At 39.7% G+C, this 16,340-nt stretch overlaps 5 protein-coding genes across 9 annotated transcripts; 3 read left to right on the plus strand and 2 right to left on the minus strand.

Moving 5' to 3' along the window:
• Positions 1–133: 133 nt before the first annotated feature.
• On the minus strand, positions 134–2,100 carry LOC106367656 (probable protein phosphatase 2C 47). Its single transcript, XM_013807480.3, has 3 exons — positions 1,854–2,100; positions 1,553–1,729; positions 134–1,102 (listed from the first exon to the last, which is right to left on the minus strand). Exons 1-3 carry the CDS (start codon positions 1,998–2,000, stop codon positions 341–343), a joined length of 1,086 nt encoding a protein of 361 aa, XP_013662934.2. The 5' UTR covers positions 2,001–2,100; the 3' UTR covers positions 134–340.
• A 93-nt stretch (positions 2,101–2,193) lies between these two features.
• Positions 2,194–6,442, plus strand: LOC106367645 (glutamate receptor 3.6-like). 4 transcript variants are annotated; one of them, XM_022691077.2, is made up of 8 exons: positions 2,194–2,359; positions 2,435–2,824; positions 2,901–3,196; positions 3,271–4,577; positions 4,660–4,937; positions 5,025–5,056; positions 5,426–5,832; positions 5,921–6,442. In XM_022691077.2, exons 2-8 carry the CDS (start codon positions 2,715–2,717, stop codon positions 6,311–6,313), a joined length of 2,823 nt encoding a protein of 940 aa, XP_022546798.2. In that variant the 5' UTR covers positions 2,194–2,359; positions 2,435–2,714; the 3' UTR covers positions 6,314–6,442. The 4 variants fall into 4 exon arrangements, with proteins under 4 accessions (XP_022546798.2, XP_022546799.2, XP_048597013.1 ...); XM_022691078.2 differs by having other exon boundaries at positions 2,224–2,359; positions 2,538–2,824; XM_048741056.1 differs by lacking the exon at positions 2,194–2,359 and having other exon boundaries at positions 2,373–2,824; positions 2,908–3,196.
• Positions 6,443–7,144: 702 nt separating this feature from the next.
• Positions 7,145–10,962, minus strand: LOC106367662 (monosaccharide-sensing protein 3). Of its 2 annotated transcripts, XM_013807484.3 has the most exons (5): positions 10,153–10,962; positions 9,505–10,071; positions 7,921–8,831; positions 7,670–7,857; positions 7,145–7,595 (listed from the first exon to the last, which is right to left on the minus strand). In XM_013807484.3, the coding sequence occupies exons 1-5, from the start codon at positions 10,229–10,231 to the stop codon at positions 7,145–7,147; spliced, it is 2,196 nt and encodes a 731-aa protein (XP_013662938.1). In that variant the 5' UTR covers positions 10,232–10,962. The 2 variants fall into 2 exon arrangements, with proteins under 2 accessions (XP_013662938.1, XP_048597016.1); XM_048741059.1 differs by having other exon boundaries at positions 7,670–8,831.
• Positions 10,963–11,181: 219 nt separating this feature from the next.
• On the plus strand, positions 11,182–12,155 carry BNAA09G32050D. Its single transcript, XM_013807482.3, has 3 exons — positions 11,182–11,624; positions 11,714–11,830; positions 11,913–12,155. Exons 1-3 carry the CDS (start codon positions 11,259–11,261, stop codon positions 11,988–11,990), a joined length of 561 nt encoding a protein of 186 aa, XP_013662936.1. The 5' UTR covers positions 11,182–11,258; the 3' UTR covers positions 11,991–12,155.
• A 1,089-nt stretch (positions 12,156–13,244) lies between these two features.
• LOC106367652 (serine/arginine repetitive matrix protein 5-like) lies at positions 13,245–15,927 on the plus strand. Its single transcript, XM_013807472.3, has 5 exons — positions 13,245–13,594; positions 14,001–14,091; positions 14,173–14,287; positions 14,363–15,070; positions 15,432–15,927. The coding sequence occupies exons 1-5, from the start codon at positions 13,246–13,248 to the stop codon at positions 15,741–15,743; spliced, it is 1,575 nt and encodes a 524-aa protein (XP_013662926.2). The 5' UTR covers position 13,245; the 3' UTR covers positions 15,744–15,927.
• The last annotated feature ends 413 nt before the right edge of the window (positions 15,928–16,340 follow it).

Here is a 16,340-nt window from a genome sequence, read left to right on the forward strand (position 1 = left end):
AGAGTTGCTTCAATAATGTGGAATGGTAATGTACACGACTAATTTTATATTTGTGACAATGTTGTAGAGTGAGCAGAAGTTGATAGTTTTGGTTTGATCTCATCATCAAGCAACGGTTTTAACAGTCAAAAACTGATCCTTTCAAATCAAATATTAAAAAAATCGTTCAGATATGGTAAGATCTACAGTACAAAAAATGGGTAAAGCTTCCTTACAAAAAGAATAATGGAATCAAAACTTGGAAAAAAGCAGACAACTTGGTATCTCTGTCAAAAGAGGAAATAAAAAAACAAGACTTAATGCATGTCTCTTCTTACCTTTTCAGCTTCACTCAGTTCCTTCACAAATCATTCAAAACGCCTTTGAGTAGATCCAACCCTTCCGCAGAGATGCTTCTCCTCTTATGCGACTTGGGGATCTCAATCCTCGGAGGCGGTTCCGGCGAGAAACATACAACCACCACAGTAAGATTATCACAGCTATTACGTTGCAGTGCTTCCTTAACCAAAGCTTGAGAGCATTTCTCAGGGTCGTTATGCTGCATCAGCTCCCTCCTCACCATCGTCACTGCACACTGGCTACTCATCACATCCCAAAGTCCATCACATCCCATTATAAGATACTCGTCTTCCTCCGCCAACACAATCTCTTCCAGCTCAGGCTCGCAGCTAAGCGGGCAGAGCGAACCTTTGGTTCCCTTAATATGCCAATCTCCTAAAGCTCTAGCCACCGAGAGCTGCCCGTTAAGGTATCCGTCGTAGATGACACCTCCAAGCTTCTCAATGCGCAGCCTCTCGGACGTGCAGTTGGGTTTGTGGTCCTTGGACAGCTCAATGGCTCTGCCTCGTTTGCCGAGCACGGCTCTGGAGTCGCCTGCGTTCGCAATGAGCATTGTCTTGTCCAAGATGAGGGCAGTGAGTGCTGTTGTCCCTGATGATCTGTCTAGAGAAGGAGCATCGGCCAAAGCATGATCCGTCTTGACAAAGGCACTCCTTGTGGCCTTCTTGGTGTTGGTTGGGAAGTGTTTGTCTTCCGTTAAAAGCTTCAGAAGGTTCTTCTTTGTGAATAATGCAGCATCAACACCTCCATGTCCATCAAACACCTTCACAACAAAACACATTAATGGTAAACAGGGCATATTGATGAGATCTCAATAATCTTAAAACTAGTTTGACTTTTTGTGTATTAGCATATTGTTATATGAAGCTAAATGAAATAAACATATTTTTTTTTACAACTCTACTGCTAAGTCAATTCAGTTCCACTTAATCTCTGTTTCATAACCACATAAGTTTTCAGCTACGTAACAAAAACATTTCTCATGTTACATTACATGAATTGTTTCTACAACTCTACTACCCTATCCATTCCATTCCATTTAATCCCTTATTTCAAAGCCATATATCTTTTCTGCTTTGTAATAAGAAATATTTCTCTAATTACACTACATGAATCCTATTTTCAACCATCCTTTTCCGACAATGTCTTTTGTCATTCGATCCAATAGTGTTCCCTTAGAAAGAAACATAAATAATAACTCTCTATCAGTTACCCCATAGAAAGCTCCAGTGGATGATCCGATATGGTCTTTAAGATCATCCACGCAGATGAATTCGTCTTCCATGGACCGCTTCGGACCCTTATCCGACCAACTTCCGGATCTGAAGACAGGCTCCCATGTGGAGTTTTGTCCTTCAGGAGACTTTAAACCAAACCTCTCCTCTCCTTCCTGCGTCATTTTCATTTCACAATTTCAAAGTTTAAACACTTTTAGAATTCAGGTCAATGAGATCTGATGGGAAAGATTCACGTCCGATCAAGCTAAGGAAAGAAAAAAAAAAAAGAAAACCAACGGAATCGATCAACCAAGCAGTGCTGTTGCAATGTCGCATTGCGGAGAGGTTCCTTGGTGGCTTCCCGGAGGAGCTCAGGTGAGTCATGTTGTCATCTCCGGCCTCCAAATTGTTAACCATCGGCGAAACTTCTGTCTCCGGTGCCATTTGTCAGATTCCGATCAGTTTTGTTTCTTTTTTTCAAACAGAACCATCATCATCATGTCTTTTTTAAAAATAAATATAGAAATAGCTTTTTTTCTCCTCCTTATTTTACTCAACGATTAACTCTCTCGCTGCCACGTGGGCTTCCCACTTTATTTAAATATATTAAAAATAAAATCTTTATGTTTTTGTTTCTTTTTTTTTCTCCTTCTTATTAACACAGAAGCTTGAGCAAGGAACTATGAAGGTTGTGTCAAGGTTTTACCTTTTCAAAACCCCATTTCTTGGCGTCGGCACCGTCACTGAGACTCAGTGGAGCTTTGAATCAATTTCCAAAACCCTAATGGCAATTTTAAGTGGTGGTACACTTTTTATTTTCCTTTGCTTCTTTGATTACTACATAACAATAAGATTGTGATGGGTCTCTATGTTATCAGAAGTAGGCATTTAAGCAATTGGAAGCTAGAAGTAGGTGTTGACTTGAGATGGGTTTTTCTTGTTGCGCACTAAAGCTGAGATTTTTTTTTTTTTAATTTCCAGTGTGTAAAATCTGAGTGGTGTTTTCAGTATTATTAAAATGAGGTGTTATGAATTTGATGTGGAAGTGTAATCATATGAGATAAGAGAGTGGGTTGGGCAAAGTTGCCACATTTCTTTCCTTGGAGTGATGCTTCCACTCAAGGATATGGAGTGAGTGAGATTTCGTCATGGAGTGGAATGATGCTTCTTACTTTCTGTGACCACCATTTACAAAGGCTCTTAGATCATCAAGGGGCACTCAGCTACTTGATCCACCTTTCTCACACGCTCTGTGGGAAAAGCGACAGGTGAAGCTTCTTATCTCAGTTTTGGCTTTCTAATGGTGGTGATTTTATTCATTATATAACTTGACCTTTCTCTTAGTTTTCAGAAACAGGAGGAAGCTGCTGAAACTGAGAAGATGAAGTGGCTTCTTCTTTTGCTGCTTCTCTGCCATGCAGTTCCCCTACAAGGACAATCCACAAATGTCTCTCCCAGACCCCAAGTTGTGAACATCGGCTCCGTTTTCACATTCAAGTCTCTCATTGGTAAAGTCATCAAAGTAGCTATGCAAGCCGCCGTTGACGACGTGAATGCCAACCCCACCGTTCTCAACAACACTCGACTCAATATCATCATGCATGACACCAAATTCAACGGATTCATGAGCATCATGGAACGTAAGTCAACACACATGAAAGTATCCTCTTGTTGATGTTTTGTCTGATTGGTTTTTTTTTTTCACATTGAAAAGCTCTACGGTTCATGGAGAACAAGACAGTAGCCATAATAGGGCCTCAGAGACCAACATCAGCCCGTGTAGTCTCCCACGTCGCAACAGAGCTAAAGATTCCTATACTTTCCTTCACCGCCACAGACCCCACCATGTCTCCTCGTCAGTTCCCTTTCTTCATCAGAACTTCGCAAAACGATCTCTTCCAGATGGCCGCCATTGCAGACATTGTCCACCACTACGGCTGGAGAGAAGTCATCGCAATCTACGGTGACGATGATTATGGCCAAAACGGTGTAGCTGCTCTGGGAGACAAGTTAGCAGAGAAGCGTTGCAGAATCTCATACAAAGCAGCTTTGCCCCCCGAACCCACCAGAGAGAACATAACTAACTTGCTGATTAAAGTAGCTTTGAGTGAGTCACGCATCATTGTTGTCCACGCTTATTTCATCTGGGGCCTTGAGGTCTTCAATGTGGCTCAGTATCTTGGTATGATGAGCAGTGGCTATGTGTGGATTGCTACCAATTGGCTTTCTACCATCATAGACACAAACTCTCCTCCTCTTCCCAATAACATTCAAGGAGTCATCGCGCTGCGCCTGCACACTCCTGACTCGGTCATGAAGAAGAGCTTCGTTCAGAGGTGGCGTAACGTAACTAATGTTGGACTCAGCACTTATGGACTGTATGCTTATGACACTGTCTGGCTGCTCGCTCACGCCATTGATGATTATCTCCAAAGAGGTGGAAACGTTTCCTTTTCGACGAGTCCGATTGTGTCTGAGCTTAGAGGTGGGAACTTGCACCTTGACGCTCTCAAAGTCTTTGATGGAGGAAATGTATTTCTCGAGAGCATCTTGAAGGTTGACAGAGTCGGCTTAACGGGTAGGATGAAGTTTACTAAAGACAGGAACCTAGTGAATCCGTCCTTTGATGTGATTAATGTCATTGGCACTGGTCACAGGACCGTTGGTTACTGGTCTGATCATCTAGGCTTGTCTGTGATGCCCCCTGAGGAGTTGGAGAACGCATCTTCCTCGGGGCAGAAGCTTCATAGCGTTGTATGGCCAGGGCAGACGACGCACACCCCTCGTGGGTGGGTGTTCTCGAACAATGGAAGACATTTGAGGATTGGAGTACCGAATCGTTACAGGTTCGAAGAGGTTGTGTCGGTTCAAAGCAACGGGATCATCACTGGCTTCTGTGTTGATGTCTTTGTGGCCGCTCTCAGTTTACTACCTTATGCAGTTCCCTATGAGCTTGTAGCTTTGGGGGATGGTCATGATAATCCAAGTAACTCTGAGCTAGTGCGCTTGATAACTGCTGGGGTGAGTGTACATATGATATGCACTCTTTTTAGAATCTGTAATGATGATGTCTCTATTGGTGACATGTTGATCTTGTACACAGGTGTTCGATGCAGGTGTTGGCGATATAACCATCATAACGGAGAGAACCAAGATGGCGGATTTTACACAGCCGTATGTGGAGTCAGGGCTAGTGGTGGTGGCTCCTGTTCGGAAGTTAGGTTCCAATGCTATGGCGTTCTTGAGGCCGTTCACTCCCCAGATGTGGCTTATTGCAGCTTCCTCTTTCCTCATAGTTGGTGCTGTCATTTGGTGTCTGGAGCACAAACACAATGACGAGTTTCGAGGCCCTCCTCGTAGACAAGTCATCACTACTTTCTGGTGAGAAACGGAACTAAATGGATTCAATTCAAAACACTCTTACAATTTTTCACATCTTTTCTCTGAAATGTTTCGTTTGTGTTGCAGGTTCAGCTTCTCAACTCTTTTCTTCTCACATAGTAAGTGTAACTCCCTACACCCCTTCTTCTTTCCTAGTTGTTTTGCATTTAAGAAAATGGTGTAAGATGAACGAACGCGAATCAAAACTTGAAGAAAGCAAAGAAACTTAAGAGCAAAAACCGAATTGAGGCAAATTCCCATTTAGGTTTGTAAATTGATTATGTGAATAAATAAATTTACAATCCCTTATACCCAATAGACCTGTATTTATAGTAGCCTCAAAACTCGATTTACTTTTCCATCTAGGAAAAATATTTTATCCTAGAAAAGTTAGTTTTAGGATGCTGGCCTTTTTACCTTTTAGTGTATAGAGATTTAAAACACTTGGAGAATTAACAGTGTCAATGTTTTCTGCTGAATTGATTCAGGAGAGACGACGGTCAGCAACCTTGGAAGAATAGTGCTGCTTATATGGCTATTCATTGTTCTCATAATCAACTCAAGTTACACCGCCAGCCTCACGTCAATTCTGACAGTTCATCAGCTATCATCACCAATCAAAGGCATAGAGACATTGCAAACAAACAATGATCCTATTGGTTATCCACAAGGGTCCTTTGTCAGAGACTATCTGGTTAACGAGCTCAGGATCCACGAGTCAAGACTAGTCCCTCTTTGGTCTCCAGAGGAATACGAGAAGGCCTTAAGAGATGGTCCAGGAAAAGGTGGTGTTGCTGCTATTGTTGGTGAACGTGCTTACATAGAGCTTTTCCTCTCAAACCGATGCGAGTTCGGCATAGTTGGTCAAGAGTTCACTAAAACCGGTTGGGGATTTGTGAGTATCGTTCCGTGACAACCAAACAACAGCTAGTATAATATTTAGAACTGATAATGTCTCTCTCTCTCTCTCTTCCATTGTTCAGGCATTCCCACGTAACTCTCCTTTGGCTGTTGACGTTTCAACGGCGATTCTGCAGCTATCAGAGAACGGAGATTTGCAGAGAATACGAGACAAATGGTTGCTAAGGAAAGCTTGTTCGTTGCAAGGCGCAGAGATAGAGGTGGATAGGCTGGAGCTTAAGAGCTTTTGGGGATTGTTTGTGGTGTGTGGACTGGCATGCGTTGTTGCTCTTGCAGTGTATATAGTGATGATGATACGTAAATTCGGAAGACACTGTCCTGTAGAAGCAGAGGGATCGATAAGGAGAAGAAGCTCACCATCGGCAAGTATCCACTCTTTTCTCTCCTTTGTGAAGGAGAAAGAAGAAGACGTCAAGGCTCGGTCCTCTAGAGAAAGGCAGCTTGAACATATCTAAGTCCTTCCAGATTAAGTGTTTCCTATGCACCAGAGAGACCTCATAATGGCTCTAGTATGTACTTATCCCTCTTTGGTTCTTCACTTGATATCAAACCTATTAGTATTTAACCCATGTGGTTGTGATTAATATCTAGGCCTGGGAAAAACAATTGGAACCGGAAATCCAAACCCAAATATTTGAAACTGGAACCGGCCGAAACCCTCAAATACCCAAACAGTTCATATATTTCTATATTCGAAATAACCGAACAAGAACTGAATTGAAAATCAAATGGGGTACTTGAACATATAAAAATATTAATTATATATATAAACATAACCAAATATAATTTAAATATCTATTAAAAGTATCCAAAAGTATTTAAAATAAATTATTAAAGAGTATCCAATATAATACAAATTATATGATATTTTTATCCAAATCATCTTAATTATTCGATAATTTACATGAATTATTGGAAATAACCGAACCGGAACTAAATGAGAATCATTTTTTTGGTTCTTAGCTTTACTATTCGAATCAAACCCGAAACTACCCAAACCGAACGTGAACCAAAAATAGGTTACGTAGTAAATGGATCTTTTAGCTCTAGCTGAACTACCAAAACCAAACCGATATCTGAAATGCCCAGTCCTATTAATATCTCTGAAGATGTACAACATATAGATAAAACTCTGAATCTTATCCATGGTTATTAAAGGGAACATCTCCTAGTTTGCAGCTATAGAATCAAGATTCCAAGAAAGTCTCTAGTGTGTATGGTTTGTTATTATTAGCTTGTTCAAAATAAGTTGAAAAAAAAGACAACAGATAAAAGGAAGTCAGCCATCAGACAGAAACGAAGCTAGCAGCGTCTTGTTGTTTTGCACCAACAGAGAAGAACTCAGAGATAACTTCAAGAGGCATTCCCTTTGTCTCAGGTACCTTGAGGTACACGAAAACCCAAGCTACAGCACAAACAAATGCGTAAATTCCAAAGACTCCGGCAAGGCCTAGAGATTTGAGCATGACTGGAAGAGTGTAAGTGACAATGATGTCACAGATCCAGAAAGTGAGGGCACAGATTGTGATGCAGAGGCCACGCACAGAGGTAGGGAAAATCTCTGAACAAAGAATGTTTGGAATGGCTCCAAAACCCATCACGAAACAGCTTAGGTACACCATAACGCTAGCGGTTGAGATCAGTGCGTTTGCTGTGCCTCCAAGCTTCACCAAGCTTCCTATCACCAGCGTTAGCAGCGAGAGTATTAGAATGGGGATTGTGGAAAGCATCAGAGACCTGCAATCACGCATAGGTAATGTTACATTTGATTCAGCTAAAAAGAGAAGCAAAAGGAGAGAGAGAGAACTTGCCTTCTTCCAGATACATCCATTAACCTCATGGAAACAAGAATGCAAGGAAGCATGAAGAGTGTAGTTAAGCAGCTTATGAGGAGCGATGCAGACTCTGCACCTATCCCAAGGTTTGACAAAAGACTTGAAACACCTGTTTCTTTCAGTATTTGAGGTGTGTAATACATCACTCCATTTATTCCTGCAAACTGCAAACATGCTTCCTCTCCTTTACTTGTTATGAGAAAAATAAATAAATAAAAAATCATTACCTGTTGCAGTATCTGAAGTCCCACTCCAACCATCAAAGCTCTCTTCACACCTGGTTCCTTCAGCTCCCTCCAGCCAGGACCAGCCTTAATCTCCTTTGGCAGCATTGCAGTCTCTCCTTTGATTCCAGGAATCATAGAAGCTTGGCTCACAAGTGCAGCAGCTTGAATGTATCCATGCCCCTGATCAGAAACACCAGCTTCTGTGTGAAAGGAGAGAAGCGATCCACGTCGCGAAAAGCCAGTGTTATTGGCTTTGTTGTTGGAACTCTCCTCGTGAATATACATTCTCTGTAACCCTCCGTTGACTCTCTGACCATCTGCACCAACCTTATCATTATACTTCCACGCCAGTTGCCACCCACCACCTATGCTTGTAGCAGTCGCCGTCTCACCAACGTTTGCCATAAACAAGCTGCTCTGTCTGCCCTGCATGGTCCCAACTGAACCAGACTCAGTGGTCTGCGGAGAGAGCAGAGGACTGTTCAAGCTTTCATCATGTTCAGAGCTGTCATCATTGTTCCTCTCTGGATCCCATTGAGACTCCTGCCTTCCCATTAGTCCCAGTATACTTCCCATGTTAGGGAAGATCATGCTGCGTGATGATGATGAGTTCATGTTCTCTGAAGGAAGCTTCTCGTGAATGCTGCCAAAGAGAGTGACCACTGGGTCTATGAGGGATCCGGCACGAGTTATCATGCTTCCTTGCCGTGACGCTAATGCTAGAGAACTCGGTCCTTTCACTGGCTTAGCCATCCATGACTGTCCATCCTCTGGACCGTATAGTTTTATCTGGTCTTTCCTGGGTAGTTCATGTCCCCCCTCGCTTACCTCGTTGTCTGGTCCAATCACGTACTCCTCTATAGACGTGTCTTTTCCCACTCCAAGACCTTCCACAAGCAGAGCAAGCTCGCCTAGAACACCATGCCCGAGTTAGTCATATGTCAAAAAGCCAATAATCTATAGCCTTTAGTAGGCTTGGGTGTGGGTATCCATTGGAGTTTCGGTCGGATATTTAGGATTTCTTTCTAATTTGTATCACACTTTATGTATCATTCTAGTAAATTTGTAAGCATCACGATATAACACATCAATTTCGGTTTTAATTTGTATCACATCATAAAACTCATAAAATAATCATATATCGTTTGAATTTGGGTTATATCGGTTAGGTTTGGATATCCGACGTAAAATCTAAAATTTAAGAACAAAACATAAGAACTAAATACTTATTTATATAGAATTGGATATTAAAGGTATTTATTTAAATTTTGAATACTTATTTTTAGATATTATATCAAAATAAATAGAAATTGATAGTTAAAATACATATTATGTTTCAATTATTTATATTGCATATTAATTTGGACATTCAGATTAGTATCTTCAAGTGATTTTTGATTTTTTCGGGTTACCTATTCGAAGGTTAATGACATTCAAATATTTTTATGTTTTGTAACACTCTCTACAAGATACATTCAAATTATTTTTTTCCATTTTGGATTGGGGATCGGATTTTTTCGATTCGGATTTCCAGTTTCAAAGTTTATGCCCCAGCCTAGGTATTAGTGTTCATTACAGACAAACCTGAAACATCTTCTCTGCCACGGAGTCTCTGCAAGACTTGTCTAGCTTCTTCCATACGTCCTTTACTTGCAAGCCACCTCGGAGATTCAGGCAAGAAGAAGGCCGCAAGTAAAAAGTAAAGAACCGAGGGAATCGACAGAACTCCAAGCATCAGCCTCCAGCTAGGAGATTTTTGAAGAGACATTCCAAAGACAAGACAATACGAAAGAAACATCCCACCAGAGCCACAGAACTGTGGGAAAGTGTTGAGCAAACCTCTGATCTCAGAAGGTGCGGTCTCGGAGATGTAAATGGGAACGAGAGTGACAGCTAGACCGATACCAAACCCATCGAGCAGCCTTGCGAAAAGGAGAACGTAGACATTGGGAGACCAAAACATGACGATGCTACTTAGGAAATAGAGAAGAGAGGAGAGTATTAGCATCGAACGCCTTCCTACTTTGTCGGAGACGGGACCGGAGAAAGTTGTGATCATAGTGGCTCCAATGAGAGACATGGCGACGATTAGTCCTTCAATCTTTGGTTCTTTCTCTAAATGAAATTCTTTCTTTATGTAAATAACAGCTCCTGCCACCAGAATACAAATTAAATATTAATCATGGCTTTGTTATTATAAAGTATTTAGAGGAAGAAAAGAAAGAGATGCACCTGCAATGGTGGCATTGTCCCAACCCTGCAACATATTGCCTATAGCAGCGGCTAAAGAAACAAGCACTACACTCCTCATCTTGTTAATAGTTAGTTTACTTCTGATGATCAACAATAATGTAGTGGACAGAACATCATATGTGATATGTTTCTTCCTTCCAAACAGAATATTTTAATTTTCAAACATCATTTCTTTTCACAAACCAAGAAGAGAGAAAGAGAAGAGGGAATAAGAATTGTTAATCAGGTGGTTATTGCCCATAATTTATGCGATTTAACAAATAAAAAGTTGTGCAAAGGTTGTTATGTTTCCTTACAAACAGAAAATAAAAACAAGTTAAAGTGATTAGTCAGAAGCATGCAGAGTGTGAGAACCGGTAATAACGGTAAGCTAGAGAGAGAGAGGAAGTTACTTGGTCAAGAGGAGAGAAATAGAAGGGGAAGGTGACACAACAGCAACAAACTCTCTGTTCTATCTCACCTTTGGCCGCTTCTTCTGTGCATGAAAATTCAGAAATAGTAAGAAGAATCATCTGACAACCTTAATCATGCATAAAGGGCTTTAAGTAAGGCCCATCTTCTTAACCTTAAGCTGACTCATTGCCTCCTGAGTCTCTGACCGACCGACGAAAAGAGGAACCTGACGTTAAACCGGTCTCTTACTATTGAGTCATTTGGTTCAATCCGTTAAACTTTGGTTTAACCGGAAATTTACGGTTCGTTAGATTCATCTGAGAAGAGAGCACTGAGCTGCAACTATTGGCTGCTAGAAAAAGACAGCTTCGCATTGATCCTTGGGTTACAAACCTAGCATTTTTGTCTTGTCTGCCTCATTCATGTGTAGTTATGTTACAACTTACAAACCAAACCAACGTTATATTATATAGTAGCTAACATGTTTCTGGTTACAGAAGCAGAACCTATGAATTGCTCTCTGAATCCCACCTATTGTGGGGCACCACGTGTCTCTCATCCACATCAGCATGCTAGTTGTAGATAAAAATATATTGTCAAGAATTGAAAATGTGTGGCTGTGAATCATTTCACCGCTTGAGACTCTGTTTTAGACCAAAGTCGAGTGCTTTCATCCTTCTTCTTAAGCGTAAATGGCCACGTCTTTGGCCTCCCTTCCGACAAGTTTTTGTCTGAACCATGTTGATGAGTGTTTCAAACGTTCACACACCAAACCATCATTGTCAAGCAATCACCAGGTCGCGAGGAGGAACCTAATAGGTCACTCGCTGCACTGCTATGAACCTAGTAGTACAGTGAAGAGATTGGTCGTGACGGCTGCGACTGAAGGATCAAGAAAATCTAAAGAAAGTCAACCGTCTTGGGCGAATCCAGACTCGGATGAGCCACCTCCTTGGGCCAGAGGCGAAGGAGGTTCTTCTTCTTCTACATCTCAAGAGAGCTTTGAGGTTCCCTTCTTTGTTTATCTGCTTGCCTCAGCGATCACTGCCATTGCTGCTGTATGCCTCCTTTCTTTCTCTGTGACTTCTGATTACACTGATTCATATCAAAGATGTTTATTTTTTATGCATCTTTTGGTCACTTGTAGATTGGTTCTGTTTTTGAGTACTCGAGTAAGAATCCAGTGTTCGGGGTGTTGGAATCCGACAGCATCTTTTATACTCCTGTGCTTGGTTTCTTCGCTTTTACTGGAATCCCCACTTCTGTGAGTTCTCTTCTCTTTTTGTACATTTGATTATCTTGTATTATATCATAAATTAGCTGAAACAAGTGGGTTCTGTCTGCAGGTGTTCCTATGGTTCAAATCCGTTGAAGCTGCTAACAAGGAAGCTGCGGAACAAGATAAAAGAGATGGATATCGTTAACCTCTCTTTTGCAACTTTTACAGTGTTTGGTGTTGTCCTCCACATACTTATGAAGATATTAATTAAAGGAGCTTGACTAAAATTCACAGTTCACTTCACTATATATTAATACCTGCTTTATTTTTTTGTTAGTTCTATCAATATCACCACTTGTTCAATGAGTTCTATCACATATCCAACTTGTTGCGGAAATACATTTCTTGCTATCATTGTTGGTAGGAGGAGTTTGGAATGAAAATTAGCAGTTGATGGATATTTATTTCCTTAAGACTCTTGAAATTTAGAGCAAAGAGAGTCAACTACTGATAGACTTACGGACTAACGTAGAGCAATAATTAATGTTTTATTACTTTGAAAAGAGGCTAAAAAGACAAGGAAACAAAATTTGGTAACTGGAGAAGTGTTCTTCAGTTCTCGAGTCTTGACCATCAAACTAGCTAGTAAATGAGAATTGTCTGTAAAACATTTTCGCTGACGAGGGCCGGGATGATGTTGTGAATAGGTGATATTGATGGTTGTTTGTGAGCCGTCAACTTTCAAAAGAGCGAAGGAGCAGCTTTAGCGATGTGAGCTTTTATCCCATGCACAAGAGCGAATCATGCATGCACTATGACCATCCGTACTAATAAGAGTTGCAAAAAGTAATTGAATCTTATTAATTCCTATACAAAAGTCAGAAACTTTGGCTTAACCGACATTGATCTCAATAGATTAGTGTCGGTACCCGGCCCCCCATCTAAATTTGTGGACTCGAAGATAACAACGTCATTACAAAAAAAAACGAAGAAAGAAACGTTGCAAATTCATTCAATGAACTTGTCAAAACCTATGCATAAACTAAAAAAAATGATGTAAAAAAAACAAAAAAAATGTAAAACACCATGTTATTTCACTAGTTACATGTTTTAAGGGACTTTTTCAAGTTCAACACCATTTTATGTCATGAACTTAATTTGTTCCAGTAAAAAAAAACCTAATTTTGGTAGCCTAATTAACATGTTTCTGACCAAATGACACAATATTATTGGTAGATCCGAATGGTTACACACAGAAATGCGGTTAGGTTATATGGAAAAGCTAGCAGTTAGCTAACTAATTTCTTCGTGCGCATCATATTGTGACACGTCCTACCACACGTCGTCATAACATGATGAGCTCCATATGAGTTTATCCTATGTTCACATTTAGTTTCTAAAGATAATTAAAAAAGATTGCAAGAAAACGACATGAAAACTAATACCACACGGAATGGAGAATGCCTCTTCTTAAAATCTTAAAACTAACCCCTCCCACTATCTTCTTCTTATATGGCATATCTTTCACTATTTTCTTTTGTCAACTCCTTTGTATTTTAATTGTTATTATTCAACACAAAAAAAGAAGAAAGAAACATTCTATTTCTCTGTCTTTTCCTCATCTCTTATCTGAATTTTATTTCTTCTGTCCTGCTTTGTATAACCGCCGGCCGTCGATGAACGATCGGAGTCTGAAAAAGTCTCTATCTGGAAAAACCAACCCCCCTGCGGATGATTCCATAGTTGGAGATGCTGACGAGAACTTGGATCTCTTCTCAATCAATCGTAGTGGCTTGACTTCTTTGGACGGTATCATCTTATTACCTATCTTGCCTTCTCATTGACTTGTGTTTTCATTTGCTTTTCTACAACGATACAATAATGCTACTCTTCTCTTTTGATCTATTAGTATATTTACATTTTGTATTCTGAAGATCGCTTCTATGTACAAGTTGTGTTTTTTTCACAAGACCCATTACAAGCTAACAATAAAACTGGTGTAACTTAGGCTCCAAAATACATTAACCTTATACTTGAGCATGTTATATTGAGCAGAGCCATACTTATATTTTCTTGCTAGCTAGTCATAATGTTTTTTTTATCTGCTAAAATTTGGTGCAAGCTAGCCATAATGTTTTACTTGTTATTTCTTTTTTATCTGGTCATATAGTATAGTTTGCATGTACATTTAATGAATCATTCTCTATTTGGTCAGCTGCTTTGATTAAACCAGGAAAACGTTCTATCGAACAAGCTAAAGTTTCTAAACCTGAACTTGATGATGAGAAAGAACATTGGAATGACCAGTAAGTTATTTTGATAGTCTCATTCATCTATATATTTAACAAACAATTTTTCCTGAATATAATGTTTTGATATGCAATTAGGCTTAATTATACCGTTCCTGAAGTTACATTAGAAGCTCTTTCTAAATTGGTTCTACAAGCTAGAAACGTAACTTCCCAGCTTCAGTCAATTTCTACCACAAGAGCTGGTACAAAGGTATGAACGCAATCAAATATTCACGTTAGCTTATATATACCCCTTTAAAGAGATCATATAAGATTTGTCTCACAGGACGAGAGCGATCCATCTTCAAAACCAACGAGAAGCACTTCAACAGTACGTCCCTCAAACATTCCCACACTTCGTCCTTCCAGCATTCCAACACTTCGTCCCTCCAGCACTGTCAGGTCCTCGTCAGCCCCTAAGAAGACTACTACAACAACAACAACAGCTTCAGCTTCGGTTGCATCTCCAAAGAGAAGTGTCTCTCGATCTTTAACTCCTGTATCACGCAAAACACCATCACGATCTTCAACTCCTTCAAGAATCAGTACAACTATTCCTACTTTCAAGAAAGCTGGAGACCCTCAAAGATCAAGATCGTTGACTCCTAGGTCAAAGCCTCAGATTGCAACAAACTCAGCTGCACCTTCAAGTAGGGCCAGTGTGCGCTCTACGTCTGCGTCATCACGTCCATCACTTTCATCAACACCTCAGACACCGCCAAGAGGAAGAGAAAAAACAGTCACTCTAGCGTTTGGTCGACCAGTGGCAACCACAAGGAATGTAACTTCGCCCAAACGTAACACATCTCCTGATGTTACAAGAACGAGGTCCAAAGAGAAGTCTGCTTCTTCTTCTTTGATTCCTTCCTTTTCAGGCCTTTCACGTACACCAGCAAGGGCAAAGCCTGTTAAGTCATCTGCAGCTGTTTCGGATCCAACAAGGTCCGGAAAAAAAGTGTCAAATGCTTCGGTTCAAATTGCTAACAATCACATGGTAACATTCTCTTGGCACAATATATAATACTACTTTTAGAAAAATACCATTAGATAGCAAATGAAACAATTTTTTTTTGTTCAAAAGTATCACACAAAAGAAGGAAACTCGCCAAAATAGTATTAACTAAAAGTTTTTAAAAACATTTTTTATTTAGGTTTGGGTTTATTAATTGGAGTTTTAGAGTTATAGTAGTATTATTTGGGGTGGGATTTGGTTTAGGATATAGGGTAATTTTAGTGTTTTTATTAGTAATTTATTTTTGTAACAATTTTTTTAAAAGTATTATAAATGGTATTAGCCATATCTTTTTTTTTTATTTAAAACGTCCACAGCTATCAATATAACATGTTCTTTGTAGGACGCACGAAAGGGGAAAGCAAATCCGTTTTTAGGCACAATGTTGTACCCACAAAGCATCAAATCTTATTCAAGAAAGTGGTGTGGTAGTAGTGAAGGAAGCAGCAGCAGTAACCAGGAAGAGGACGAAGGAAAAAGCCTAATGAAAGAAGAAAACACAGAGAAGAGTGACAGTGCTCGTTACGAGTCACTCTTGGATGTTAAAGATGTCAAGGATACTAACTGGCTACTTAACCTTGATGATGAGTCTAATCATTCTCTCATCTTCGACAGTGTTTTCGACTCTCCTCCTGAGCCATTCTCTCCTCTTTGACTCTTTTTATATTATCTTTTTCTTAAAACACACAAGTTGCTTGGAAAATAATTCTTTTTCACTCTTTTTATTTGTGCAATGAAAGAGAATAATAAAAGAATGATTGCTCTACTTGTTGAAATACATGTGTTCTTGTAAGTGTTTCTTGTATTGGTCGACAAAAAATATGTACATCTTTGAGGTTTTTGTTGGTTTGTACAAAATAGTTTTAACAAAAGAAACTGGAGTTGCACCAGTATTGCAGAATTCCATACTAAGAAACTATGGTTGAAGTGAATTTTCGGTTATTGCTGAGAAAATCTACGAATTAAGCTTAAAGAAAGCACAAAACTTAGAAAGAAACTCAATTGGCGCAAATACTTGTTTTAGATTTGTTTATTGAGTGTGTTTGTTTACTAATTGTGTAGATAAATAATTTACAAGATTTGTATTTATACTAAAAATAAAACTTTCTTTTTTCTTTTAGAATTTTTTTTCTTCAATAAAAGCATTTCTCCTACACTTAAAATGAATCATGTATAGTATAGCATTCCAAATGAGTCCTTTACTAGTGCAACAAAAGTAAACTTTTACTGGTGTTTAAATCACTATGATTGA

The sequence above is a fragment of the Brassica napus genome, chromosome A9 (genome assembly GCF_020379485.1).
Source record: "Brassica napus cultivar Da-Ae chromosome A9, Da-Ae, whole genome shotgun sequence".
In the NCBI taxonomy this organism is placed as follows: Eukaryota; Viridiplantae; Streptophyta; class Magnoliopsida; order Brassicales; family Brassicaceae; genus Brassica; species Brassica napus.

Bases quoted from the DNA above. Each gene is read 5' to 3' on its own strand.
- LOC106367662 (XM_048741059.1), bottom strand. From the start codon at position 10,231: ATGAGGAGTGTAGTGCTTGTTTCTTTAGCCGCTGCTATAGGCAATATG. The intron at 8,832-9,504 runs GTTTGTCTGTAA...ATGGTGTTCTAG, and splicing joins TGGCAGAGAAGATGTTTCAG to GCGAGCTTGCTCTGCTTGTG. The intron at 7,596-7,669 runs GCAAGTTCTCTC...GCGTGATTGCAG, and splicing joins ATGGATGTATCTGGAAGAAG to GTCTCTGATGCTTTCCACAA.
- LOC106367652 (XM_013807472.3), top strand. From the start codon at position 13,246: ATGCCTCTTCTTAAAATCTTAAAACTAACCCCTCCCACTATCTTCTTC. The intron at 14,288-14,362 runs GTATGAACGCAA...TTTGTCTCACAG, and splicing joins CCACAAGAGCTGGTACAAAG to GACGAGAGCGATCCATCTTC. The intron at 15,071-15,431 runs GTAACATTCTCT...TGTTCTTTGTAG, and splicing joins AAATTGCTAACAATCACATG to GACGCACGAAAGGGGAAAGC.
- LOC106367656 (XM_013807480.3), bottom strand. From the start codon at position 2,000: ATGGCACCGGAGACAGAAGTTTCGCCGATGGTTAACAATTTGGAGGCC. The intron at 1,730-1,853 runs GTTGGTTTTCTT...AAAATGACGCAG, and splicing joins CTGCTTGGTTGATCGATTCC to GAAGGAGAGGAGAGGTTTGG. The intron at 1,103-1,552 runs GTAACTGATAGA...TTTGTTGTGAAG, and splicing joins CCACTGGAGCTTTCTATGGG to GTGTTTGATGGACATGGAGG.
- BNAA09G32050D (XM_013807482.3), top strand. From the start codon at position 11,259: ATGGCCACGTCTTTGGCCTCCCTTCCGACAAGTTTTTGTCTGAACCAT. The intron at 11,625-11,713 runs GTATGCCTCCTT...GGTCACTTGTAG, and splicing joins CGATCACTGCCATTGCTGCT to ATTGGTTCTGTTTTTGAGTA. The intron at 11,831-11,912 runs GTGAGTTCTCTT...TTCTGTCTGCAG, and splicing joins TTACTGGAATCCCCACTTCT to GTGTTCCTATGGTTCAAATC.
- LOC106367645 (XM_022691077.2), top strand. From the start codon at position 2,715: ATGATGCTTCTTACTTTCTGTGACCACCATTTACAAAGGCTCTTAGAT. The intron at 2,825-2,900 runs GTGAAGCTTCTT...CCTTTCTCTTAG, and splicing joins CTCTGTGGGAAAAGCGACAG to TTTTCAGAAACAGGAGGAAG. The intron at 5,833-5,920 runs GTGAGTATCGTT...TCCATTGTTCAG, and splicing joins CTAAAACCGGTTGGGGATTT to GCATTCCCACGTAACTCTCC.